The 26,344-nt window shown below is 35.4% G+C and overlaps 6 protein-coding genes and 1 non-coding gene across 9 annotated transcripts; 6 read left to right on the plus strand and 1 right to left on the minus strand.

The window, feature by feature from the left end:
- The first annotated feature begins 100 nt into the window (after positions 1 to 100).
- On the plus strand, positions 101 to 6,686 carry cid-1 (4Fe-4S ferredoxin-type domain-containing protein). Its single transcript, NM_065698.6, has 12 exons — positions 101 to 252; positions 550 to 1,007; positions 1,128 to 1,290; positions 1,341 to 1,648; positions 1,811 to 2,803; positions 2,853 to 3,386; positions 3,469 to 4,325; positions 4,838 to 4,946; positions 4,996 to 5,407; positions 5,739 to 5,949; positions 5,995 to 6,115; positions 6,203 to 6,686. The coding sequence occupies exons 1-12, from the start codon at positions 171 to 173 to the stop codon at positions 6,230 to 6,232; spliced, it is 4,278 nt and encodes a 1,425-aa protein (NP_498099.1). The 5' UTR covers positions 101 to 170; the 3' UTR covers positions 6,233 to 6,686.
- Positions 6,687 to 6,843: 157 nt separating this feature from the next.
- K10D2.10 lies at positions 6,844 to 7,020 on the plus strand. Its single transcript, NR_101817.1, has one exon. It is a non-coding gene; the product is annotated as a small nucleolar RNA K10D2.10 (small nucleolar RNA).
- Positions 7,021 to 12,098: 5,078 nt separating this feature from the next.
- On the plus strand, positions 12,099 to 14,765 carry pup-2 (PAP-associated domain-containing protein). Its single transcript, NM_065699.7, has 7 exons — positions 12,099 to 12,209; positions 12,257 to 12,494; positions 12,570 to 12,636; positions 12,687 to 13,100; positions 13,162 to 13,676; positions 13,725 to 13,882; positions 13,945 to 14,765. Exons 1-7 carry the CDS (start codon positions 12,195 to 12,197, stop codon positions 14,062 to 14,064), a joined length of 1,527 nt encoding a protein of 508 aa, NP_498100.1. The 5' UTR covers positions 12,099 to 12,194; the 3' UTR covers positions 14,065 to 14,765.
- Positions 14,766 to 14,904: 139 nt separating this feature from the next.
- K10D2.8 (Protein phosphatase 1 regulatory subunit 7) lies at positions 14,905 to 16,354 on the plus strand. Its single transcript, NM_001267995.2, has 6 exons — positions 14,905 to 14,979; positions 15,024 to 15,114; positions 15,310 to 15,559; positions 15,609 to 15,977; positions 16,023 to 16,105; positions 16,156 to 16,354. The coding sequence occupies exons 1-6, from the start codon at positions 14,916 to 14,918 to the stop codon at positions 16,304 to 16,306; spliced, it is 1,008 nt and encodes a 335-aa protein (NP_001254924.1). The 5' UTR covers positions 14,905 to 14,915; the 3' UTR covers positions 16,307 to 16,354.
- Positions 16,355 to 17,302: 948 nt separating this feature from the next.
- Positions 17,303 to 22,267, plus strand: hira-1 (the record flags this gene model as incomplete). 3 transcript variants are annotated; one of them, NM_065700.7, is made up of 11 exons in its annotated part: positions 17,303 to 17,355; positions 17,401 to 17,468; positions 17,518 to 17,626; positions 17,676 to 17,762; positions 17,809 to 18,158; positions 18,230 to 18,511; positions 18,558 to 18,719; positions 19,037 to 19,201; positions 20,103 to 20,839; positions 21,140 to 21,750; positions 21,799 to 22,267. In NM_065700.7, 11 exons carry the CDS (start codon positions 17,310 to 17,312, stop codon positions 21,987 to 21,989), a joined length of 2,808 nt encoding a protein of 935 aa, NP_498101.2. The 3 variants fall into 3 exon arrangements, 2 of the variants coding, with proteins under 2 accessions (NP_498101.2, NP_001343798.1); NR_151567.1 differs by having other exon boundaries at positions 17,310 to 17,355; positions 20,103 to 21,750; positions 21,799 to 21,989; NM_001356742.3 differs by lacking the exons at positions 17,303 to 17,355; positions 17,401 to 17,468; positions 17,518 to 17,626; ... (3 more) ...; positions 18,558 to 18,719; positions 19,037 to 19,201 and having other exon boundaries at positions 20,151 to 20,839; positions 21,799 to 21,989.
- Positions 22,169 to 22,896, plus strand: moc-6 (Molybdopterin synthase sulfur carrier subunit). Its single transcript, NM_065701.5, has 4 exons — positions 22,169 to 22,306; positions 22,358 to 22,411; positions 22,455 to 22,510; positions 22,764 to 22,896. The coding sequence occupies exons 1-4, from the start codon at positions 22,241 to 22,243 to the stop codon at positions 22,840 to 22,842; spliced, it is 255 nt and encodes an 84-aa protein (NP_498102.1). The 5' UTR covers positions 22,169 to 22,240; the 3' UTR covers positions 22,843 to 22,896.
- emb-8 (NADPH--cytochrome P450 reductase) lies at positions 22,859 to 25,856 on the minus strand. Its single transcript, NM_065702.8, has 6 exons — positions 25,718 to 25,856; positions 25,566 to 25,659; positions 24,514 to 25,512; positions 24,218 to 24,466; positions 23,419 to 23,715; positions 22,859 to 23,374 (listed from the first exon to the last, which is right to left on the minus strand). The coding sequence occupies exons 1-6, from the start codon at positions 25,837 to 25,839 to the stop codon at positions 23,147 to 23,149; spliced, it is 1,989 nt and encodes a 662-aa protein (NP_498103.1). The 5' UTR covers positions 25,840 to 25,856; the 3' UTR covers positions 22,859 to 23,146.
- Between the last annotated feature and the right edge of the window lie 488 nt (positions 25,857 to 26,344).

Here is a 26,344-nt window from a genome sequence, read left to right on the forward strand (position 1 = left end):
TAATTATGGAATTCATTTCCGAGGTACTGACCTCGTTATTACCTAATTTAATATTTTGTTCTCAAATTATTCCAGATTTTATTCAATCGCTTCTTTTCAGTTTCATTGGGAAAGACGAACCGAATAATAGGTATTAATATTGTACTGTAATTATTAAAAAGAGTTGTGAGATGACCGATGAGCAAAGGTCTGGAAGTAGGCGGAGAGGAGGAGCCCTTGGAGGTGGAAGGGGAGGAAATAGCCAGAATAGTGGTGAGTTCATGACTAATCATTTTTAAAAATTCATACAATGAAGTATATTAGGCCCTTCGTATTGCTTAAAGATTGAGGTTTTACTGTTCTTAGTATTCAAAAATACCGTTGATTCACTCTCTACTATAACTTTTTCCTTATCAATCCTGAAGTTATTGAACAGTTTTAGCAGAAACGCCACTTTTATTTATTTATCAACTTTCTTATCAAACAAAGTGAAAACTTTATAGCAATTTTCGAACAGAGTGTTCTTCATTTTTTCTTAATTTTCATATTGAACTAACATTGAACTTACAGGCCGGAAAAGATCATCAAACAGTCCAGCTGATTCGGCTTCCTCCTCCCAAAAGACGAGCAGAAATCCATCGCAAAATCGTCCTCCAATGAACATCGTTCCTCAAAAAGTCACAATTCTGAAACGAAATCAGGATTCTCAGCCAACATCTCCAATAAATCGGAATGCGCCACCAGGACCCTTGGTTGCCGCTGTACAACCATTGATGGCTGTTGAATTGGGCGATTCGGGAGCTTCATTGAAAGGATGGAATTCAAATCCTACTACTCCAGAGAAAACAACGATTAATGTTGCTGGACGACAAGCAGAAGCCAACAAAAAACAGACGCAAGAGTATTATTTCTCCAAAAATGCCGGGTCAGCCGTGTCGGCTCAAACATTTCAAGAGACTGTCCAGTATCCAATGAGCTCATTTCCGTTGGAAAAGAATGTACCTATTCAAATTGATAACAATTTTACGGTTAGTTGTGAATAAAAAATTAAAATCATTCGCTGTATTCCAATAGAACAAAATTCGTACTTTAAACTTTAAAATAGCAAAAAAATGTATGAAATTAATTTTTAAAAGTCAAGTTTTTAGCTGTTGATTACTCCAACTACGAGCAAGTGCAATGGACTATTCATCAAAGTAAAATTACAACATGGAGATGACAATATCACAACTGGAGCTCTGTTGAAATTGGATGCAGATGAAAAGACGATCAGAAAATCTTGCAGGGAAACTATTGAGAATCTCTTGAAAGGTTTGAACTGAGTTTTCCGATTTCATTTCACTGTTTCTCAACAGTTTCAGCAAAGTCTTCATCCGACAGATTTCCATTCTCAAAGTGTTCTGAGGGATTTCTGACTTCTTGTTTGATCAAGAAACTTGTCGATCGTCTAGAAGCGTTCCCAGAGGCCATATACTATTGCGAAAAGTGCGATTATCATATTAATACAATCGGACACGCAAAAGCACACTTAGAGAGCAGTACACATTTTGATGATGTTAAGCGACAGGAACAACGGGAGCATCTTTTGAAAATTATTCCACCTCCGACTGAAGCACATTTAGAGAGTGTTGAAAAAGTTTTGGAAGGAACATTGAAATCGTATCAACAGGTTAGATTATCTTGAAACTGGATTGGAAAAAAACGAAATTAACGGAGGATAAATTGTGATTTTTCTCTAAAAAGCTGAAATTCAGAAATAAAATTTCGTTTTTTCTATCCGGTTTCGATCATTTTTCTCTCAACTAACCCTTCTCTCGTCAAGTATTTTCAGGTTCGTCAAAATGGAATCGAGATCGGTGAAACAATCATCTATTACTTGAGTACTACAGTATTCCCATCGATTGGATTGCAAGATGTGATACTTCGACCATTTGGATCTGTAACATATGACGTCACACTTCCGGATAGTGATTACAATGTGGCATATACTATGTCAATTCCTGAAGGAACTCCAATATTTGCATTACTTGAACAAGTTCGAAAGAAGATTGCCGATGATGGACATCCAGCTGATCATTCCATGGAAATGGGAACACCGTCAACAATTATATTTACATTCAAAGGAGTTCGAGTTAAACTTTGTTGGATGTCATGTTTCAATCATCGTATACAACTTCATTTTTCTGAATTGATGAAGACCTATGTAAATTTACGAGAGGAAGTTGCTCAATTTCTTCAACTTATTCGTCTTTGGGCAACGAAAGCTGGCCTTGACTCCAAAAATAAGCCTAGAATCGGACTTCCTCGATATGGATTTGATATAATGGCCATTCATTTTCTTCAGCAGATCGGATGCCTTCCAGTACTTCATGAACTTTTTGAAGCAGGTCCAGAAACTGAGAAAATTGAAGAAATGAGTGCTGAAAAGACAGCAAAACTTCAATCGGAAGAAGCTGGGCAACGTAGAATGAGATTGATGTCTCGATATGAGAAGAATACTGAAAAGATTGGTACGAAGTTCGACTTGAAGAAATCTTGGAATCTAGCTGAGCTCTTCATTGGCTTCTTTCGGTATTATGTTGAACGACATCGGGACGTAGTCATCCAAATTACACAGCTTATTCCAATGAGTCGAGATGTGAGCCGTTGGAATAAAAAGATTCTTCATGTTGTTGATCCATTCCGTGGTGACAATGTTCTTTCAATACCAAAGGTTTCTACTTGGCAACCATTCTTTTTCAATTGTCTCCTAACATCATTTGTATCGTTTTCGATTCCAAGAACCAAGAATGGACCATTAATTGAAGTTTCGTTTGTTCATAATGTAAGTTTGGTTTCTTTTTTGTTTGATGTTTTTATATCTATTATTCCAGAAAACTATCAAACCTGGAAAAAAGTTCAAGGATACTCCAAAAAAGGCAACGGTGGAGGCACCCATTCCATTGACTCAAATAATGGAAGAACATTATCAAGAACCTGTATATGAGATTGTAAATGATAAAGATCATCTAAAATATATGAAAGAGCTCAAGGAACGTCTGATGATTGATGGAATCTTAGTGAATGAACGAAAACCAATTGATTATCACACTGATGATCATCGAGAATGTGTTTATGGTAGAAATTCACTTTTGCGATTCAAGAGAGTTCTCAAACCAGGACTAAATGGAAAAATGGCAGCATCAATGGATGGATTGAGTTTTGTGACGAAAAAAGGAAAGAAATTCATCAATCGGTGGAAGAAGGCGAACGTCATCATTTTATCGGAAGATTCTTCTGAAATAGACGAAAAGACGAAAGCAGCTGATAGTAATGTGTCCGAAATTGCAGAAAAATTGGAGGAAACCCTCAAGATTTCTTCTCAAAAGAATATTGACGTTGCAGTAACATCCATGCCTGTTTCCACGGTAATTTCAGATTTTGAAATTTTAATTAATCACTGACAAGTAACTTTTGATTTTTTTAAACTAATTTTTACTCAATTTTTAGGAAATCAAGCCGGAACCCATCACGAAATTATCAAATGAAGCACCAGTGAAGATAAAAAATGTTGCTCAACCTCAATGTGATCTCATAGAAGCACCACAAGAATCTCTAATGAATGAATCTATGATGGAATCCAGTTTCGATGAAACTGAATCTCCAATGAAAACTCCAATTGTTCAGAAACCTGTGAAACAAAATGCGACATTTGGGAAATCTACGATATCCACAGTAATCCCCGATAAGCAATTCTGCAGTGAAGAGTTTTTCATTAAATTGAATTCGAATTTGAAGGATATTGTATCCAAATCGAAAAGTCTAAAACCATCAGATTTTCATTATGAATTCTCAACTGATCTTTTCTGTGGAGACTTTGAAATGGAAATGAAATGTACACATTGTGATGGTAGTCATTGTGTTGAAAACTGCCCGATGATGGAAATTCCACCGATTAAAAAATATCAAGCAAGAACTCCCGAAGATTTGAAAGATATTGATGATATGATTGATAAATATTATCATGAGAATATTCTTGATGAACGACGGCTCAAAATGTTGGATCACAAGATTGATGAACTTCAATCATTTTTAAGGAAAAACTATCGTGAAGATGTCACTCTTACAACATTTGGAAGTGTTATGACAGGATTAAGTGTCAATTGTTCAGATATTGATATTTGTTTGAGATTCGGAGATGGAGATGTTCCGCCAAAGGATTTGACAGCAAAAGAAGTTATTCAGAAAACTGAATCCGTTCTCAGAAAATGTCATTTGGTAAAGAGAGTTCAAGCAATTGTCACTGCAAAAGTGCCAATTGTCAAGTTTCAAGTGAAACTTTCCAATGGAGCAATTATTGATGTCGAGTAAGTTTAGAAGATTTAATTTTTCAAAATGAACAGAATTTTTAAAATATAAAATCTCGAAAAAATTTTGACTCGTAGTTATAGTGTTTAGTTGAAAAAGAATCATAGTCAATAACTGTAAAATCCCAAAAAAAAAACAATGTACACTACTCCAAGGGCACGTGGTGTCAGGCTGTCCCATTTTGGTTTGATCTACGTAGATCTACAAAAAATGCGGGAGAAGAGACGCAGAGTTCTCAACTGGTTTCGCATGGTTAAGAACCTGCTGACGTCACATTTTTTTGGGGAAAAAATTGCCGCATTTTTTGTAGGTCAAACCGTAATGGGACAGCCTGACACCACGTGCAAGGGGAGTACACGAGCTGCGTAAATCGACACGAGACCATCTCAGAGGTTTACGATTTTCACATATATAAGAGTTTAGAAAAAAATTGATTTTTTAACTACTAGGAATATAGAAAATAAGTGGATGAAAGATAATTGTCATTATCTGAAATTATTCTAAATTTCAGTATCTCCTACTACAATATATTGGCAATCTACAACACAGCTCTTCTGAAAGAATATTCATTGTGGACGCCTGACAAACGTTTTGCTAAATTGGCTCTCTTTGTGAAGACTGTAGCTAGTTTTTCTTATTCTTTTGAAAATTTCATCCTCTAATTTCCAGTGGGCCAAAAATTGTGAAATCGGAGATGCATCACGTGGATCATTGAGCTCATATTGTCACGTCATCATGCTCATTTCTTATCTTCAAAACTGTGATCCACCGGTTCTTCCACGCCTTCAAGAAGATTTTCGAAGTGATAATCGGGAAAGACGACTCGTTGACAACTGGGATACGTCATTTGCTCAAGTTGAGACCAGTTTGCTACAACGTTGGCCTAAAAACAAAGAATCGTGTGCTCAGCTGCTCATTGGATACTTTGACTATTATTCGCGTTTTGATTTCCGGAATTTTGTTGTTCAATGTCGACGGGAAATGATATTGTCGAAAATGGAAAAAGAGTGGCCGAGACCTCTTTGTGTAGAGGATCCATTCGATTTGAGCCATAATCTGAGCAGCGGTGTTAACAAGAAAAGTATGTTGCCAATTGATTTATATCAGATGTTCAGATGTTCAGAATCAGATGATGTATATTAGTTTAAAAAAATGTTCAATCTTCCTGTTTGAATTTCCTCCAAAATGAGAACTGCACGACAAATCAGCGCCTTCGAACTCCACCCATTCCGTCTGATTGGTTCAAAAGTGGGCGGAGCGAGTCGCTAATTAATCGTAGTTCTCATTTTTAAGGAAGTTCAAAAGTAATCTTATAAAATTATTAAGTCTTGTTTTTAAAGTTAGATTTTTATTCCTGACTTTTAGACATTTTTGAGCATTTCAAAATGAAACTGATATTTTTGTTTTTTCAGTGTTCGTATTCATTATGAAAGTGTTCATCAACTCACGAGCAGTCTTCATGTCTGAGAAACCACCGATGAATCGAGATCACACTTTCCTATCATCATATCAACACCAGTTACTTCGAAAATGCAATCAAGGATCCGCTCCAACTGATCGTCAATGTCATCAATGTCATAGGATAGGACATTTTGTAGAATCGTGTCCGCAAAGAGCCCTGGCGTATGTTAAAGCAGAAGTAGAATTTTATTAATGAACAATTTTCAGAAAAGAAGCCCGGAAGCGATTTGGATCAAACTCGACAAACTCATCATACCGATCAAATGATAGTGGAAGAGGATTCAAAAATGGAGAGGAAGGTGGCGATCGTCTGACTTATCACAAAAGGGTATTAATTAATATTTTTTTAAGTTTAACACTCTTGTTGGCTTTTATTCAGCAAGTTTCTACGTTCATAACATAAAAATATTTTCAGACATACTATCATCGCTCGTACAACAAATAAATTCTCTCCACCCATTCACTTCACACAACAAACTGGATTTTCACCCCCACGAAAACTATTCTGAATGTGTATACATACGTATATATCCAGAAGAATATTCTAGTTCTATTTCCCCATTCCCCCACTATAATCATCTTTATAATTTTTTTCTTGCTTTCATCGTTCCCCTAGTTAATCATTTATCATGTGCCTTCCAGCGTTCTTCCCTACTCCCAAAATGTTTTAGGATCCGTGTTTTTTTTTGTTTTTCTTTTTTCAAATTCTCTGAATTATAATTTAAAAAGAATCTTCCTAAATCTAGGAATCACATTTGAGTTGTTGTACTTTTTCTGTTCGTTTTCTGTTGTGTTATTTGTGATCCAAACAATTCTGCACCATTAACGGGTCCATTTTGGACACTATCACCAACAGTCTTCCCACCCAATTTTTTTTTCATAATGAAACTTTCCCCATGATTTTTTTGTCTCAAAAGTCCCTAAAAATCCAGTTGCCAACGTCTCTCCACATCCCACTCTTTCTTTTTTTTTTCACTTTCGCATAGTAAAGCAACAAGACATTAGGAAACCGTGAGAGGGTCTAGAAAGTGTACGAAACAATCGGGAGCCCGGGCACCCGGGGATGAATGTGTTTACTCGGCAAAATTGTGTGAGAGAAGCAACCGATCAGTTTTCTTCTGATGTCTACGTCTCGAATGCTCTCGATTTTTCGCCCATTCAGTCTCTAATCACTTTTCTTGGATCATGTTCGTGCTGTACAAGTTGGCATGTTTCGTTATCAACTGTTTGATTCCCTGATTACAAAAAAATTCACCATTGGCTGCCAAGGACAACTAAATTCTGTTTTTATCTGGGAAAAACTTCACTAAATTCTAATTCAACACTGTTCAGAAAATTGTTAATTCGTAAAAATTTACCACCATTTTACGATTTTTTAAATTGAATAATACGTTTATGAACGTGTATATCTTAAACTCTACAGATAAGCCTGAATTTACTATAAATATTAAAACTTTTATAAAACTTCTAGCAGCCAGTTTCAAGTTTTTGCGAACAGACGATGAATTAATTTTTTAATGCATTTGAGGAAAAGTATCTCATTATTTTTTATGCAATATTTCAAAATGTTGGCCAATAATTTGAAAATTAAATTAAATTATCGTTTCCAGCTTTGATCAAGCGAGTTTAAGCTCAATTAAATGTTAATTTCGAGGAAGTTATTATCTTTTTTGAATTTAGCGGCGGAGAAATTCGCGATGGAGCGCATTTCCACCTTCTACTTTTTAATGAATTTTTTACCGGTTTTTTCTATTTTGATCATCGCGCGAATGTTTTTCTCGTTTTTGTATTGAAAATTGTTTGACTTCTCAAACGAAATAATACTTTTCGTTGTAATTTCCGTTGAATTCGAAAGAAACTGCTGAACACTGCAATGGGTTACGTCATTTCCCGCAATGAGGTGCGTTTCCTCTCAGTGCGCAAACTGCAAGAGAGACCAGACAACAAATAGATCAAAACGTGCCGTCCGGACTTGTAGACGATCTTGACCAAAATGCGCCAAATTCTTTTTTCTGTCAAAGTAAACCAATACACATGTGTTTTTCTTCTCCTGTGTCTCCTGCTCGTTCGTTGCGTTTTGATCTGTTCGTTTTTTACAGTTTTCTCTTATTTTTCAACTTCGTTTTGTTCATTTCCACAACTCATTTTCTTCTCTTCTTCTTTTGGATCGGACTGTTCATGTTCGTTTTCTGGTTTTCTCTCGTTTCCTCGACCACCTCTCAGCGCAGAATGGTCTCTCATTGGGCCTGTCGACAGTCTCTTTTTCTCTACGCCCTCTTGATCTGACACACTCTCTTGCCGGTCTTCTCATATTTTCCGCCCGAATTTCCCTCATTTTCACATCCTAAAAATGCCGAGTTTCGATTGAATTTGATTCAGATAGATCTCTTTTCAAGCAAAAAAATTCATCGACGTTTTGACATTGCTTTTTTCGTTAACAAAAACCAAAACTTTTCTGATTTTATCGCCGCCGATCAGCCGTTTTCTTTCAAGGCGGCAGGTGCATTTCTGGTTTGATTAAAAATATGAGGAAATCAATGTTATTCATGTTTTCTCATATTCTTCTCTCTTGAAATCACTAAAAACATTAAATGACCCTCTATTATTGACTTTTCAAACCCTTTCTGCTCTGAAAGAGACTGTTTGCTCTTCGAATCGATTTTATTTTCGTGATTTTCATCGCAGCCCTATTTTTTAGTCATGAATTTTTGAATTTTGGCCTAAAATTTTGTGAAAAAGTTTAGTCTCGGAATATTTCCCATCTTTTGAGAGAACGGTATTAGATTTTGAGTGCAAAGAGTTTTTCTGTTTTTTATAACACTGACACTAGCGAAAACGATGCTCTTTAATCCTTGATCGCTACTTTGCGGCACTCAAATATTTTATCAATCAAGTCGATATTTTCCACTAAATTAAAAAGTTCACTCTAGATGGACTCGCCAAAAAATTTAATGGACACGCAAAATATTAGTATCCAAGGGCTCATTCTCAGCTTTTGATTGGCCGATTCAGATTGACTCAAACCTAAAATTCTTTCCTATTCCCTTTTATAAAGTTGATAAGAATTCAAAAACATTCACACTTCTATGTCGTTCTCCGTGTTTTTCGTTTTTCTCCATCAGAACACCACTCATAACTATTATTTTTGATGTGTTCCAAACGTTCAGCCTGCAGAGACGTTTTCTCCTATTTTTGCGCCGAAATTGCATTGTTTTGTGTGCAAAGTAGGTGTCATTTGGTGCGCAGGTGTGTGTAGAACTCGAGAAAGAGGTTAATTGTCAGTGTGTACCACGTCATTTTATTCTAGGATAATATATGTAAATCATGAGCTATATTTGGTTTTTTTCTTGAATTGAGCACGTTGGCGTGTTACACTTCTAAAGTTTTGTGGTTCGTATACGGTTTCGAATTTCACCTTCTTCCTGTTTTCTCTTTTTATCTGATAAGACACAGCGAGTTGTTTGTTGTTTATTGGTTGGCTGGTTCCGCAGTCAATACTAACTGTGTGTTCTTTTTCACAATCTCTCTCGTTAGGCGTTCCCCCGATGAAAAGTATTGTTGTTTGATTTATATAGTAGTTTTCAAGTTTTCTTTTTTTTTAATTTGAATTTATTACAACAGTGAAATTGTTCATCTAGATTAAGAGGCTCTAGATTTTATTGTAAATATGAATTCAAGATTCAAGCAAATCTTGTTTTTTTAAATGCATTCAAGCGTTAGTTATCCAGAAATAATCTAATACAAAGAGTTTCATTCTGAAAAAGGAAAATACGAGAAATACTACCGTGTCGAACTTTAGAATGTTTTATCTAAATAGTCAAGATTTAGAATATTCTTTTTAAAACCGGATTTGAAGATCTTGATGTTCATATCTATCACTACTCTTCATGCCACTCGTCATCTATTATTTAGCCCAAGAGAGCATGATGTCGATACGGGATGACAGATGTTCCCGCCGTGGTTGCATTAAGACCAGACATGCACACATGCACAGAAGGCGTAAATACTTTATCGCACTCGTTCTCCTTCCCTCTCATTCTCTCATTCTTCCCGCTCTTTTTCTGTTTTTTCTAATGGTAGACGCACCACGTGTGCAGGCATGCTGTCCCTATTCTCCTTTGTATTCAATTTTCCTATTTTTCAACGTGTTCGTCTTCTGGGAGTTCTCATAAAGCTGCAAAATATTGCAAGTTTTGAGGAAATTCGTTTCCTTTCGAGTTGAAATGTTTTCAGTTCAGATTTGTAAATCTACTTTCAATGACAGAATTTTCTGTGTTATAATAACAATTTCTCGTTGTCTATAGAGCTGCGGTTTTCTTTCCCAATTTCGTCAGAATAATATGAGGTTGTCATGGAGTGCTGTTGTACAGCGTCAACTTGCCAAATTCTAGAATGTTATATTTATGTTATTGGTTTCGGAAAATAATGCCCTCTGGTTCCACTTAATTTCGAAGAGAATACTGATAATTATTAGTTCTTCCCGTGACGAATTGGTAATTACGTCTCCGTTTTCTTATAATTCAGACCACACAAGTAGTTTTGGAAGTTTCTCTAAGAAAAGGCTACGTGACGATGATGTTTTCTGAAAATGCTATGAATAGTATAATCCACATTTTTCATCTGGCAAGATTTATCTTAAAACATAAATATACTCCAGTTTATCATATAACTTTCAAATGGCCTAATCTATATTTCACTGGTTTTTGAAATATTCTTCGGTAAACTTTTGGTATTTTGGATTTTGGATTTGGTAAATGGTAAAAGTGTCACATTATATTTGCATTGATGTTTCGTCACTACATCCTTGATGTTTTTAGGCGTTAGTAAATGGAATGGAATGAAAGATTAAGAAGTAGGTCATTGTTTCTATAATGGATTAATCTAACAAAGAGCAGAAGGTTTTTCTTTTTTTGCAACGCTTTTTTGACTTCTGAAAAGCAAGAATTAAGAAAATATATACTTTTAATTCCCTATATCCCAGTTTTAGCGAAATTATCGATTCTGGAATATTATCCAGTTCGTATGAAGTTTTCTCACAAAAATTGTTATAATAACCAAGCGATCTGTGAGTAATATGAGTTGTTGATATGTTAGGAATATCCAGATCGAGAAGACTCATGCATAGTGAATCATACACGTCTTTCTCTATTTTTTCTTACTTTTGGTCTTCTTTTCTTCACAGTTGTTGACTTTGTCGTCATTCCTAAATTGGAATAAAGTCATTTCTTTTTTAGTGTACGAGAACGACAAAGACAAGCATTGGCTCATAGTCAGCAGGAAGCGTTTCACTTTCACTTTTTTCATTTTATATGGTAGATGGCATCCCGGATAGGTGATTGAAAAGACAGATGCCAGCTCTAGTTTTGGTTTCCGAGCCATCATGTTAGTCAGACTGTCCTTTTTCTCTTGGGATCTCTAGGGGATGTCCTCGGAGAGCCCTTTTCTGTTGGAATTATTTTAAAAAGTTGTACTTTACATTTTAGTATAAATGACCTAATGTAGGGCAAAGTATCAATTATTTCATTTATTCATAGAGAGGCGTCCTAGAGCGAATCAGTTTTATGCACAGCGGTCTCGTGTAAGATTTCTATATATCCATAATTTATTTTTCAATTTTCACTGAAATAATTAGCTAATGTAGTGGTCAGAATTCGTATACGTCAAGAGTAGCTTTCTCATATGGAAATTTGTGTTTTTTAACCAAAAAACACATTTTGTTCCTAGCTATTGTTGGGTGTGAACTGAGGACGCATGTTCCTGCAGTCCAATGAAGCTCGCCCAGTAAACAAAGTGAGAATTGGTGTGAATGGACGTGCCGGGGTGCTCTGAGAAGACGTTGTAGAATAATTCATGTGGAATGGGATAGAAGAGTCGAAACGTCTGGCGAATTCAGTTGAACGTTTATCCCGCAAAACGGGAAAGGTCCAACAAGTATGTACTCCACCGCTACAGCTTTTTTTACTTCAAAAAAATGGAAAAGTACGCTCGGCTAAACCTCTTAAATTGAGTTCCAATTTTTCAAAACCTTTTTGAGAATGAAAATTATGAAGACCAGTCGAGCAACAACATTTTAATTTAAAACATGAGAAAATAAAAGAATCCATTGCTGTGAATGACAAATGAGGTAATTTGCTTATTTCGGTTTCTCATTCTGCTATTCTAGTCATTATTTTCCTAGAAATGAATATATATTTTTTAGTTTTTCCTCTCCAAAGGTTTTTCTCTGACTTATTCTTTGAACTTTACTCCTTATCGTGATTTCTCTTTTTTTTTGTTGATATTTCTTCTATTAATTTTCAAAATTATTTCAGTATGGAGTGCTAGAAAAGCTCAAACACGCGGTACAACACACACATTCACTGGACACCACTGACCACAAGATCCCTCACATCAACTGACACTTACTAATGACAGTTATTCAGGTAAATATTAAATTTTCCTAAAACTAAAATAATATCCTACTTTTCAGAAGTCGTCTCCTACAGTGAAAGGAGTGAAGACAACAACATCAGATTGCACCGAAAGACGTCACTCATCGAGTTCACCTTGCAAAATGAGTCAAAACGGAAGCAGTGGATACTATGAAGGAGATGTTTTACTGGATGATGATGCTCTTGTTTCGATGCCAGAAGCAACGCTCATTGAGTGCTTTGGTAATCTGGCTGTCACAAAAAGACCTGCACATCTGAGACCTCCGGCAGCTTTCTGTACGTTTTTTCCGTTATACGAAGAAAATTTAATATCTTTTAAAAAAATAATAATCACAAATTGGAATTTTACAGGTCTACCGTTTGTATCAATGAACAACGATTTGACGAGCGGACATGCCTTGAAACATATCACATTGACGTTAGTTTTCGAGTTAATTTTACTTTTATTTAAAAAAAAAACATTTTTAGATCAGTATTCGACGCACTACATCCGTACGTTGCCATGCCGTACATCAACAGAATGGATATATGCTCTGCAATGAACGTATATTGGATCAGAAACTGTTTGGAAGCTGAACAATCCGATTTATTTCATCGATTCGCTCTGGAAATGCAAGTACATTTGAGTGCATGTTTTGGATGTCGCGTTGTCCTGGATATCTATGGATCAACCAGAAACGGATTCGGTACCCGATTCTGTGATGTTGATATGTCACTTTCTTTTTCACCGAGTCCACCTTCATGGGCAACCAATTCGGATCGAGTGATGAGAGCTGTTGCGAAGGCACTTGTCGATTTTCCGAAAGCAGTTGATGAGAGATATGTCAACGCCAAAGTTCCAATTGTCAGATTCAGAAGCAGTGACATGGATATGGAAGCAGAGTAAGTTTTTATAAAATCTTGATCTTGTCAGAACTTTAAATTAAAATTCTAATTATTTCAGCATCAGTTACAAGAATGATTTGGCTCTTCACAATACTCAGCTTTTGCAACAATACTGCAAATGGGATCCCGAAAGACTACCGACTCTTGGAGTTTGGGTCAAAGCGTGGGCGAAACGAAGTGGAGTTGGAGATGCATCAAAAGGATCGCTGTCTTCATATGCTTGGATTGTGATGCTTATTCATTATCTTCAGCAAGTCGAACCAATTCCTGTGTTGCCATGTCTTCAGGAAATGAACCATCAGAAAAGTGAAAATGTCTACGTCCAAGGTTACAACACGTATTATTGGAAATTCGTAGACACTGCTCGTACACGACGTTGTCGTGCTTCTGTCGTTGATTTGTTCGTTGGATTCTTGGATTACTATGCCACATACTTTGACTACTCCACAAATGTTATCCAGATGGTGTCCAAGAAATTGGAATTCAAACCGGATCGCTGGTGCAAGTATCCAATGTGTATTGCTGATCCGTTCGAGACGGATCATAATTTGGCACAAGGTGTTGATATGCCAAGTGAGCTATTAGAAACCTTGTTTATTCCATTAATTTCCTTATTTTCAGTGTTTGAATACATTAGATCGTGTATGGAACACTCGAAGAAAGTATTCACGGATCGCCGCATGCGCTCGGAGTTTCTTTCGGGATACGGGTTCGACGTTGACGAATTTGATGCAAGGCATCGAGGCGAAATGAACATGGAAATGGCGTCACAATTTGGGGTAAGAATAGTCATTCTTTAATTTTTTTAAAAGAAAATTTTGATTTGTTAAAACATTTTTAGGAATTCCTTCTTCACAAGTGCATAATGGTGAAACAAGCCCCGAATCGTCAATTCCGTGATCGCAGTATGAGTCAATCGACGAGCATAAGCAACACATCGAGTATTTCCTCGTCGGGATAGTTTTTCATACGTGTTTCTTCTCATCATCATCATTTTTTTATCGAAGAACGGTATCCAGGAGCTTTTTTTATAATTTGTCAAAACTCCCGGGTATTCATTCTTTCTCTTTTCTAACCTAACCTTTACAAACCGATCACAAAATTTATTAATTACCCCTTTATTAACCTTTTTTATCACAAGTCCTAGTGATTCCTAGTGCATCCATTGCCCATTTTAATTGTATATGTACATAATTGAACCCCATCCCCACCCGACATCACAACCTCATCAATTTTTCTCAAAACTTTTCAAAAATCGCGCCTTTTCTTCCCATTTTTGTGGGTCTTGATATTCACACACACAGCCGGCTCTGTATTCAAAAAATCTCAAAAAATCATGCGCAAAGTCACTTTTCTCTCCATGTGTCCCCTCATTTGAACAAAAAAAATGTATAAAATCACAAGAGCTGGTTCTCGGAAATTGTTTTCACCCGTTTATGTATTTTCATCTCCCTTCTCATATTTCCCTGTGTGAATGTAAATTGACTCACTAAATTAATTTCTTTATTCCACCTGATTTCGAGACTAATAAGTCTGAGCTTAATTACCCTCCCTGCATCCAAATTCCCCAAATAATATTAACGATCAAGTTTTATCAACTGTTGATTTTTCTTTCTACGGCTCTCTTAAAATATTCAAGTCCCTCCTCACTAATTCCCTCCCCCCCCCCCTTTTTTTCTTTTATTACATACGAATTTTTCTTGTAATAAAAATTGAGCCTAGACGTGAACTTTGCATAAATCGCCAACAAAAAACCACGTGATTCTTTTCAAAACACGTTGTTCAATAATAAAAACAAATCATTTTGCGAGAATGTTGCAAATTGAGAAAATTGTTTCGAATAAAGGAAATGGTGATATTATCAAGGAAATAATTTGTAAGTTGGAAAACACATTTTCAGATAATATTCCAGAGTTTCAGCTCACAATGTTGATGAAGATATCACCGAATTGAGTCTGATTCGTCATAGAATTCAGAAAATCTGGCAATTTGAAAATACTCCAGGTATTAGGTACGTTTTCTGTAAATTGTAATATCCAGTTGCGAAAGCTTACGGTTTCGGATGGTACCGGGTCTCGACACGATCGAAAGTTTTTAGCTACTGAATTTATTGCAAAAGTATACTTGTAGGTACGGTAGCTTCAAAATTTTGGTCGTGTCGAGACCTTTTTTTTAAAGATTTGACTTAATTTTTTAATTTTCTTAGAGATCTGTCTCTTCGCTGGAATCTTTTGAAGAAGATTGATCATTTCCAATGTCTCACTTCTCTGACACGTCTCAATTTGAATGATAATCAAATTGAAAAACTCGAAAATTTGGAAACTCTGGTGAATCTAGTATTTCTCGATGTCTCCTACAATCGTATAACGAAAATTGAAGGACTTTCCGAATTGATTAATTTGGAGGAGCTTCATTTAGTTCATAACAAGATTATTACCATTGAAGGACTCGAAACGGTAGTGCAGTAGAGCGTGATTTCACTCAACAATTATTTGAAAATTTCAGAATACTGCTATGAAATACTTGGAATTTGGTGATAACCGCATTCAAAAAATGGAAAATCTGTCTCATTTGGTCAATTTGGAGCGTCTTTTCCTCGGAGCCAACCAAATTCGTAAAATCGAGGGACTTGACGGAATGGCTCAATTGAAAGAGCTTAGTCTTCCTGGAAATGCTCTTCAAATCATCGAAGGTCTTGACACGTTGTCCGGATTGAAATCAATCAGTTTGGCTCAGAATGGAATTCGAAAAATTGATGGGCTTTCTGGGTTGACGAATCTCAAATCGTTGGATTTAAACGATAATATTATTGAGAAACTCGAAAATGTGGAACAGTTCAAGGGAATTAGTAGTCTTATGATTCGTAAGAATAAAGTAAGCAAAAAATTTATAATTTTACAACTTTACAATTATTTTTAGCTCAATTGTTGGCAAGACGTCCGTCAGTTGAAGAAACTTGAGAATCTCACAGTCTTGACTATGGAAATGAACCCACTTTACAGGTGAACACATTTTTTTAGAAAACAGAAAAATAATATAAAACATATTTCAGTTCCGACTACACCTATCGCAACAGAGTGAAGGAAATTCTTCCGGATGTCAAACTTCTCGACGGCTTTCCAATTTTTTGGGTTCAAGGAGATCCCTATCAGCCAATTCCAGAAGAATTCTATGAAGTTTTTGATAATCTTCATGTTAAATAACTGACTTAGAATTATCAACCTTATTACTGAATAAATGATCTACTTGTGTTCAATTTTGAGAAATTCTTTAGTTTCAAGGGAGGTACAATTTGGTATTGCCGTGCAGAAAACATTTATTTTTCAAACTATTCTTTGAGAAAACGATATATTTTTGCGAACCATCATAAAAATCTCGCAAACAGGTGCTATGAGAGTTCAAAGAGCCGAAATTAACCTCCAAGTACATTTATTTGAATTTCGCGCGAAAATGAGTGTTCTGTAGTTCTCGGCCGTGTACTCCTCTCGGATAATTGATCAATTATTAAATTTTTTGATTTCCGCTGAAATTTCGATTTTTTCGCATTTTCTAATGATTCTTTTCAATTTCTTTTAATTTTTAGTTGTAAGCAGATACATAGGCGTCTGTAAACATGTTTTGCATGAATTGGCAAACGAATAACTCCTATAAAACAGGCATAACTAGTTATAACTTCCGTGCTAGTGATGAATAAGTTCTAAAATCCCGTACTTATTTTGATTATTCAGTAAAACAGTAAAATGAACAGATTTTGTTCCAATTAATCAATTTTTATAAAAAAACAGGGACAGTTTAGAGTTTGTAAGAAAGTATTGTATATAAAATTAGAAGTTTACATGTTCAACAAATAAAAATTCGTTTCTGAACAAGTTTTTTCCCTTTTCATTTTCAAACAAGCTACATACATGTGCGCTCTACTGATAATTATTTTATTTATCGGCCACTTTTCTGTTTTTTTTGTGTTTCCCGCTTCGCACATTTGAATTAAAATTCGTTTGTTTTTGAAGTTATAATCAAAATAATTTAATTTTCAATTATTTCTCTTGCAGTAAAGTTGCACTCGAAAGTTTCTAGACAAAAAAAAACATTTTTGCATTTTTTTTAACCTGTCAGAAGCTGTATACTTTTTTGTTTAAATGTTCCAAACGCAGTTTAAGAAAAAGTACTTTTTTTGAAACAAAAATCCAACTTTATTGAGTTTTGCAGATGGGGGACGTATACGTCACTTCACCTACATTTGTTGGACATGATAGTGAGTTCTGTGTCAAATATTCAAAAGTTTATAAAATATTTTCAGCTGGTTCAATTCTAGCAATCGACTGTCATCCAAGTGGGAAAAAGTTTATCACATGCGGACAGAAAGCTGTGGGTAATTTTCTTAAATTTTAGGGAAAGAAATGTGTTTTTTTTTCAGAGAACTAGCAATGGTTTGGTAGTTGTGTGGAATGCGGAACCAGTGCTCGACAAGAAAAAAGCATCGAATGAAAATGTTCCCAAGTTATTATTTCAAGTCGAATCACAGTGTAAGTCTCGAGATTCTGAAAAAATTAGAAAAGAGTGCTGAAATTACAGCACAATCAAATTCGTGTCGATGGTCGCCTGATGGAAAACGTTTCGCATTTGGATCCGACGATTCATCAGTTTCTGTTTGGGAATATGGTAATTTTCAGATTTTTGAAGTTGTTCAACTTCTCTCAAATTTCAGTTGGACTTATCAACTCAATGGGATCAATCACTGGCGGTGCTCAAAATGTGGAAAGATACAAAGAATGTTGTGTATTAAGAGGACATTCGATGGAAGTTCTAACAGTTGAATGGTCACCAAATGGAAAATACCTTGCAAGTGGATCTATTGATTATCGAATTATTATTTATAATGCTCGAAAACTGCCCGATCGAATCACAGTTTTAAATGATATACAATTGCCAGTAAAAGGATTATCATGGGATCCAATTGGAAAATATTTGGCTAGTCTGGAAGGAGACAAAAAGCTCAGATTTTGGGCAACGGATAGTTGGCAGTGTGTGAAAAGTGTCACAGAACCATTTGAAAGTGTAAGTTTAAAAAAAGTGCTTTTTATTGGTTCTTAGATATCTAAACAGCTTTTTAAAAAATTAAAATTTAGAACATAGAAGAGACAATGTTAACTCGATTGGATTGGTCTCCAGATGGAAAATATTTAATGACTCCGGCAGCAGTTCGAAGTGGAAAACCACTGATCAAGTTGATTCAGAGACAAACGTGGAAATCTGATCAATTTCTTGCTGGACATCACAAAGGAACCACGTGTGTTCGTGCAATGCCACGTTTAATTGAAGCTAACCTGAAAAATGGAAAACGAATGCAATTGACGTGTGCCGCAGTTGGATCGAGAGATAAATCCATTAGTATTTGGGTTTTTCCTGGAGTGAGCTCTCAGTTTTTGACTTCTAGTTTTTAAAAATCTATTTCAGACATTAAAGCCTCTTTTCGTCATCAACAATATTTTCAATCACACAGTTATGGATTTTGCATGGTGTGGAAGAAATTTGCTCGCTTGTTCACAAGACGGAACTGTAAAAGTTATACATTTGTCGGAGAGTGTCATTGGAGAAATGATTAGTAATGAAGCTATGGTAAGAATTATCGATTTGACTGTTTCTTTTTAAAGTTAGCAGAATAAAAACGAAAACGTAGGAAAACTAATCAACATCCAGGTTTAAATAAAAAAAATTAATTTTAATAATAATCACAATTTTTCATGTACTTTTTATTATATCCAAAATGTTAATTTAATTGAAACAGGAAAATCGAGTAAATTTGTTTAACCAGAAAAATGCAATCCTTTTCCTAAAAAAAGTTTTCAATTGTCTAAAAAATTCTTACGAATGACTGAATAGATGAAATTGAAACACTAATCTCACAAGTGAAATACTAAAAATTAAAATTTCAGAGCGACCTCTGTTATCAAATCTACTCAATTCGTCCTCCTCGATACGAATTAACGGATAAAGAAGAAGATGAAAGTCAAGATTCATTCAATTTATCTGATCTTTCATCATCAGCTAACAATGCATCATTTGTGACATGCCCCGAAGATGTCTTGATTAAGAGAAAGGTGATTACAAATTAAAAATTTGAAAAAAAAATCAACATTAAACGGCTCGAAAAATTTTACAAATGATTTTTGAACCATAATTAAATTGCTTTGGTTTTTAGTGAAAACCTGTTTCCGATGGTCCGACATCTACCGGGTTATGTCCCTAACTATAAACACATACATACAGTGAGGGACGCAACCCGGCAGATGTCGGACCATGCACAACTGTAACCCTCAAAGGGTCGGAGAGTCTCTTTCAGTCAAAAATTCCAAACTGATTTCGGAAATAAGATCCTCGTGTAGGCGCGACCCTAATTTTGAAACTTCTACGTGTACGTAGATCTACGTACACTCGTAAGAAACTTCTTAAAATACTCCAGAAATTCAATTTTTAAAATCTTGCCCCTACGTTCCCACTCTTCCCGCCAAAATATACTGTAGACAGTCAGGTGTCTGCGTCTCGTGTATATTCAGCGATACTTACCGAAAGTAGAGAGAGAAAGTAGAGTATAAAGAGACTCAGAGAGACATACACGAAGAAGGAAGAATTTAAAGTAGTTCTGCTGTTCATTTTTATGATGGTTTAACTTAAAGTTAGTTCGACGTTTCAAATTACATTTTATGTGTACTTTCTATCTAGTTCCCCATGAAAAATGGAATTATCTTGATTTTAATTATCTATTTTATTTCTCCTCCGATGTTCGAAATCAGGATCATTTTGAATTATTGATTTTTTTTTAATACGAACTTCGAATTCAAAAATAATGTTCCCTTGAAAATATTAGCGAACTTTTTATTTACAATAAAACTGAAAAAAAAACTGAATTTTCAAGAAAAATTTCAATTTAATTTCAAGAAATATGCATTTATTTAATTGTGTATAATGTTTTCTAGAATTACAAAGTTGTTTTAATTTCAGAAACTCGTGGCTGCTCAACAATCATCTGACATTCAATTAACAAAATCGATGGAGGATAATTCGAAGGAAAACGAATCGAAAAATTCTGAAAAGACAATGATGGAAGAAAGAAATAAGCAGATTGATGTTCGAAAAGATGGAAAACGAAGAATTCAACCAGTTTTCTGTGGTACAACTACTGCAGATCCAATGACAAGTTTATCATCAGAAGGGAAAAAGACTGTAGCACCACCACCTGCAAAACGAAAAGCTTTAGCTCCAGCAGTACCAGCGAAAAAGGGCGAAGTTGATTTGGAAGATTCTTCAGATTCTGATGATGACGACGAAGAGGAAGAGGAAGATATGGAAATATCAGATATTGAATCTGTTAGAAATAAAAAACGAAAAGTTCCAGCAACTACAAGCCAACCAATGTTAGCTCTTGATTTGAAGAAGCCTGCTCTGAGACCAATGGAACCAAAAAGTTTGAAAACTCAAGAAGGTACAGTACTCATGGAAGCTCCCGAACAACAACCAAAACTCAGCCAACATGTTGTTGATAGAAAAGGAATGTTCGTAGAAATTGATAATCGATGGAAGCATGGAGGTGTTGAGACAACACAAATTAAATTGATTAAAAAGAAACAACAAACCGCGGAAAATGAAGATGATATGATGGATGGAGAGAGAAGAGTTAATCACGAATGTCTGTGGATGGCCGTTCTCGGTTCTCCCGTTATTATTGTGGCCGCGAATAAGTAAGGAACTAATAAATAGAAAAATTTGTGAAAAAAAAACAAAAAAAAATCGCTTTTAGTTTCAATTTGAAACTTTAATATTTTTGAGCTCAAAACGTAATTATTATAGAAAAAAAAACGCACAAAATATTTTGAAATATATTAACGACAACGACTGCAAAATATGAAAATGCGAGATTTTATTGGATTTGTTAGTTTCAAAAACATGATGAAACATTTTCGGAACAGATTTTCTGTTATTTCTGTTTTATAAATTTAGACCTTTTATGGAATTTTATTTAAATGGAACTTTTCTTACAGACACAATGTGGTACTCGGATGTGGTGATAAGTGCCTACGTGTCTATCGAACATTTTGTGGTACACACATTGTTTCCCTCCGTCTCGATTCTCTTCCTGTATTGATAGGAGTTACAGAGCATGCTGCATATGCTCTAACTGAAAATGGAAGGCTTTCCACGTGGAATCTGAAATTGGGAAAAGCAGTCGTAACACGACAACCGCTATTTGATTGTGTTGAAGCTTCAACTGACAATTCGTTGATTAGTGCAGATGTATCTGAAACTGGAGTTCCATTGATAGTTTTCTCGAATGGATCCATTTTTACATTCAATGTTTCACTTTCGTGTTGGATTCAAGCAATAACTACAAATGTACTTGGACGTTTAACATCTCCAATATCAGATGCTCAATTATCATGTTCAAATGGAACAACGAATTCCGCCGGACCACTGGTCAGATTGTTGAAACGGATGAGAAAACAAGCAACAGCTCCAGGAGTTGCACCACAAGTAGTTAAAGCTGTTAAAGAATCTCAACTTGAACAGCTTCTTCATTGTGCAGAACAACTTGGAAATCCACAAGACTATCAGACAATGCTAATGTTATATGTCGAGACATTATGTGAAGGAGGTAAGAATATTCCTCCAAGAAATAATTAATTTTTAAAAATATTTCCAGGAAGTGAAAAGAAGCTCAAAAATATACTGAATGATCTATCGAGAAGTGGAGCACCAATGCAAGTATGTGGACTCCGTCGTTCGGCTCTCTATGATGACGTCACTCGAATGATTAAGCTAAAGCAGCCAGCTATTGCAGCAAGAATTGTCGCTGGTGTAGCGGCAAGTACAACAACTAAATCTCTTTTTTAATTTAATTTATTTTTATCTTCCAGTATTTATGTCTTTCTATTAATTGATTTATTATATGTTGTTGTTTCTTTCATGGTACAACGATCTCTTCTTTCATTTTCCCACCGTTTTTTTCTCTATGTTCTCCCTTTGCCTCATCAATTTACTGGTATAGCTGTTACAATTTATTGATTTTTTTCTTTGAATTCTAACTACAATTTACACTGAATTATCGATATGAAATTTTTTACTTTAAAATTGTGAACTTCAGCATGATTTCAATTAAAGTGTTATTTTTCGGAGAAGCATGTCAGCTGGTCGGAAAAAGAGAAGAAGCGGTGGGCTTTTATTATTAGACGGAAACAATTTGGATAATTTTGAACTTTTAGATTGATTTTCCCGAAGAGACCGATTATGAAGAGATTCGGAAAACAATTTTAGAAGTAATAATTTACAGATTTCAAATTAAAAAATTGAATATTTCAGAATTACCCAGCTCTTCAAAAAATTGAAAAGGTTATGATGCTCGCAGTGGATCAGGAGTGAGTTTTCAGAAAATTGAGGTGCAACCGCGCTCTACGGCCAAATGGAAAAGCTCCGCCCCCAAAAGTTAGGTCTCGTTAGGTATTGGCAGCAAAACTGTTAATTGAAATGTTTTCAATAGCTTTTCATCATTTTTGTTATGTTTCGCGTTGTTTTTAAAGAAAGCTTTCGGAAGTGTCGTTGCCAATACCTAACGAGACCCAACTTTTGGCCGTCGCACATCTCTGCGTCTTTATAATATGTCGTTTACAGATATGCCAACCCCGGAGATCGTTTCGAATTGGTTCGCTTCACAGAAATCGCTGTAATTCCTCCATTGTCTGGTGGATAATCTTATTGTGATAATTCTTGTAGACTCTGTTTATTTCAATGAAAATTTGTGATATATTTGACAAAAAAAAACTAGAAAAGTGGGTTAGTGGGCGACAAAGGGTGCAAAATAGGGAAGAGAGGCGAAGTTTATACCCGAATTTCGAATGATTTTTTTTCTCTGTTTTGGGTTGAAAAGAGCTGGGCGATTGGGTGGGAGGTTATCACAGAAAAATGGGAAAAGGGGGAAATGCAATATTTTGTCTAAATCACAGAAAAATTACTGAAAAATTTTAAAAAAACTGAACAAAAATGAAATTTGAAAATTATGACCACACATCAGCTTGGTATCTTTTTGTCTTCTCCATATCTTTGAAGTAGGCGACAGCTTCCGTTTCAGATTTTCCTCCGATTTCTCTGAAAATCTTCTGAAGTGTTGCCTGAACGTCACGAGCCATGTTGCGGGCGTCTCCACAAATGTAGACGTGAGCTCCAACGTTAATAGCATCCCAGATACGATCACGAGTCTCCCACAAGCGATCTTGCACGTAGATCTAAAAATATCTTATTTAAAAGTCAATGAAACACGGTATCCTACCTTATGTTCCTGAGCTCTGGAGAAAGCGCAAACCAAGTGTGTGAGCACTTCGTCTTCTTGGAACTTTGCCAACTCATCTTTGTAGATGTAATCATGATCTGGATGACGGCATCCATAATACAAATGCATTGCTCCGATTTCCTTTCCGGCATTTTTGTGGAATTGACGATCTTGGAGGAATCCACGGAATGGAGCGAATCCTGTTCCGGGACCAATCATAATGACTTGAGTTGTGGTACGGTGGGGAAGACGCATTGTTGATTTACGAACGAAAACTGGAGATTTCGATCCGGCGTCCTGAAATTATTTGGATTTTTTTTTGGAAAAAGAAAGTGTGATAGTGAGAGTTTTTTGAGTGAGAGTACAGTGAGAGTTTTTTGAAATTTTGTTTTAAAAAATACAAAAATGAACCGTGATGGCCAAATATAACTGTTTAAAAATGTAATAAATTTTTCTAAATTTTTTTGAAATGGTTTTTCAATTTTGCAAATTGAAAAAAGAGATAATTATTTTTGAATTCCCGCGCAAATGCATCGTCCGGTTATGACATTTTTCTTAAAGTAAACTTGTATACATTTAAGATTTTTTTGCGAAAAAATGTCTGAAAATTTTACAAACTGTGCTTTAAATTGAAATTAGCCAGAAAATGCAAAAATGCCAAAACAGGGTGATTCATTTGCTAGGGAATTCGAAAATAGCTATTTTTCTTATTTGCAAAATTGATAAAATTATGAAAAAATTTGAAAAAGTTATATTCGATCATTACGGTTCATTTTCTATCATGTGCAAAAAAATTTACCTTGGTGGTCAAATATCTTGTACAAACTCCATTGATATCACGATCACCAATAGAATATTTAGTGACAACTGCACAAATTGCAATCTTTTCCTCATTTAATCTCGGAGATGAAGCAATACTGTAGTAACGGGCTTGAAGACGTGGAAGAAGTTCAAGAAGATACTCAATTGGTGGTTTACATGTCTTTTGATCAGTCAATACATCGACAATTGAACGACGCTCTTTGACAATGTATCTGGCGTACTCTTTCTGAAAAAAATTCAATTACTTCAAAATTAAAATTTAAAAAAACTCACCAAGCCCTCCTCATTGGCAGTTGATAACTTATTAAGGAATTCCTTTTCAGTATCATCCGTACAATATTCACTGATTGCTTTGAGCACATGAGATTTGACTGGAGCACAAATATCAACATAATGAGAAAGAGCAGTTCGGAATGTGGTTGGGCATGGGAATGGATGACGTTTTGATGCATCTTCATCAACGTTCACAAGACGGAATGCGTGATCAGGATCGAATTGAAGCATATTAATGAGACGATCAACAAGAACTGGATCATTTGTTGGGAAGACAGCCAGATGATCTCCTGCTTCATAACGAATACGGGATCCTTCAACAGAGAACTCAATATGTCTACAACTACGATCAGAATGTTCGGTATGAAGTTCATCATTGATCGCAACAGTAGCCAAATATGGATTTTTGACATCAAATGGTGGACGTGGACGTTCATAAGCTCCAAGTCGTCCAAATTCTCCCTTGAAAAGAGCTTTTCCTTCTTCAACTGGTTCCAATTGATATTGTCTCATTGTCTCGGCCTCTGTGTTCAACTCCCATCCAAATTCTTCAGCAACTTTTGGCAAGAAAGCTTCTCTCCAAATCATAAAATCTTCTTCAAGATTAGCATCATCATCTCCTAATCCCAAATGAAAGATTCTCTTGGCTCCAAGTTTTTCAAGTTGTTTGTCCATTTGAATTCCAATCTCATTAAAATGTTCATAAGTCTTATTTCCAAGTCCAAAAACTGCAAATCGAACACCCGACAGATCACAGTCTCCAGCATTCAAATATTCAACAAGTGTCACTGCATTATCAGTTGGATCTCCTTCTCCATATGTGGCAATGCATAGTACCAAAAGAGCATCCTCAACTTCACTCAAACGATTCAAATCTTCACATTCAATATCTTCTGGATCAACGACAACAGCCTTCTTGGTGTAACGAGTAAGATCTTTAGCAAGACGTCCAGACATTTCTTCAGCTGTTCCAGTTTGAGATCCGTACATGATAAGCACCTGAAATTAGAGAATTTTGATTCTATTTTCTTTAAAATTCCATATCAATTTACCTGTCGGTTCTCATTTTTCATTCGATCAATGAATGATTGATTCGATTTCGAAGCCGCAGCTGACGTGGTGACCGATGCTACGGTTGGCGAGTATCTGAAATTTTAATTTCAAATGTAAAAAAAATAATTTTCTGCATTTATTTTTAAAGTACCTGCTAGACGATGGTTGCTGATTGAAAACCTTCATGAAAAGGAATATAATTGCTCCACCAGCGAGCAGAGTGAGCACCACAAGGTCTGATGTGTCGAGACCCGACACAATCCACGCCAGCATGTTTAGAATGAGAGTTTCTGAAATTAAAGAATTATTTGAAAAGGAAGAGGGAGATATTGAAAAAGTAAATAAATAAGAAGTTATAGTTTAAACATGTTTTAAAATATTGCCGCTGAATTTTGCGATGTTTGCGCCGAGAAAATGACAAGTTTTTGTTAAATGCGCGTGCGCCTTTAAAAAGTACTGTAATTTCAAACTTTCGTTAATGTTGAATTTTAATTGATTTTCCATAGTTTTTTAAGTTTAATTTTATGTGATTTTTATTGTTTTCATGCATTTCTTTATTTTTTCAATAAATAAATAGTTTTTAAACAAAAATGTGTTTTTTTTCTGTTTTCAGGTGATTTCAGGTACTTAGAAAAATCCCGAATCAAACGAAAACAGAGGAAAACTCTGAAAAATTGATTGAAATGGCGCAGAAACGTTAGTTCGAAACTACAGTACACTTTGAAGGTGCACACCTTTTTGTATTTATCAAAAATTTGGCGTGTTGAGACTGGGTCCA

This window comes from Caenorhabditis elegans, chromosome III (assembly GCF_000002985.6).
Source record: "Caenorhabditis elegans chromosome III".
Classification (NCBI taxonomy): domain Eukaryota; kingdom Metazoa; phylum Nematoda; class Chromadorea; order Rhabditida; family Rhabditidae; genus Caenorhabditis; species Caenorhabditis elegans.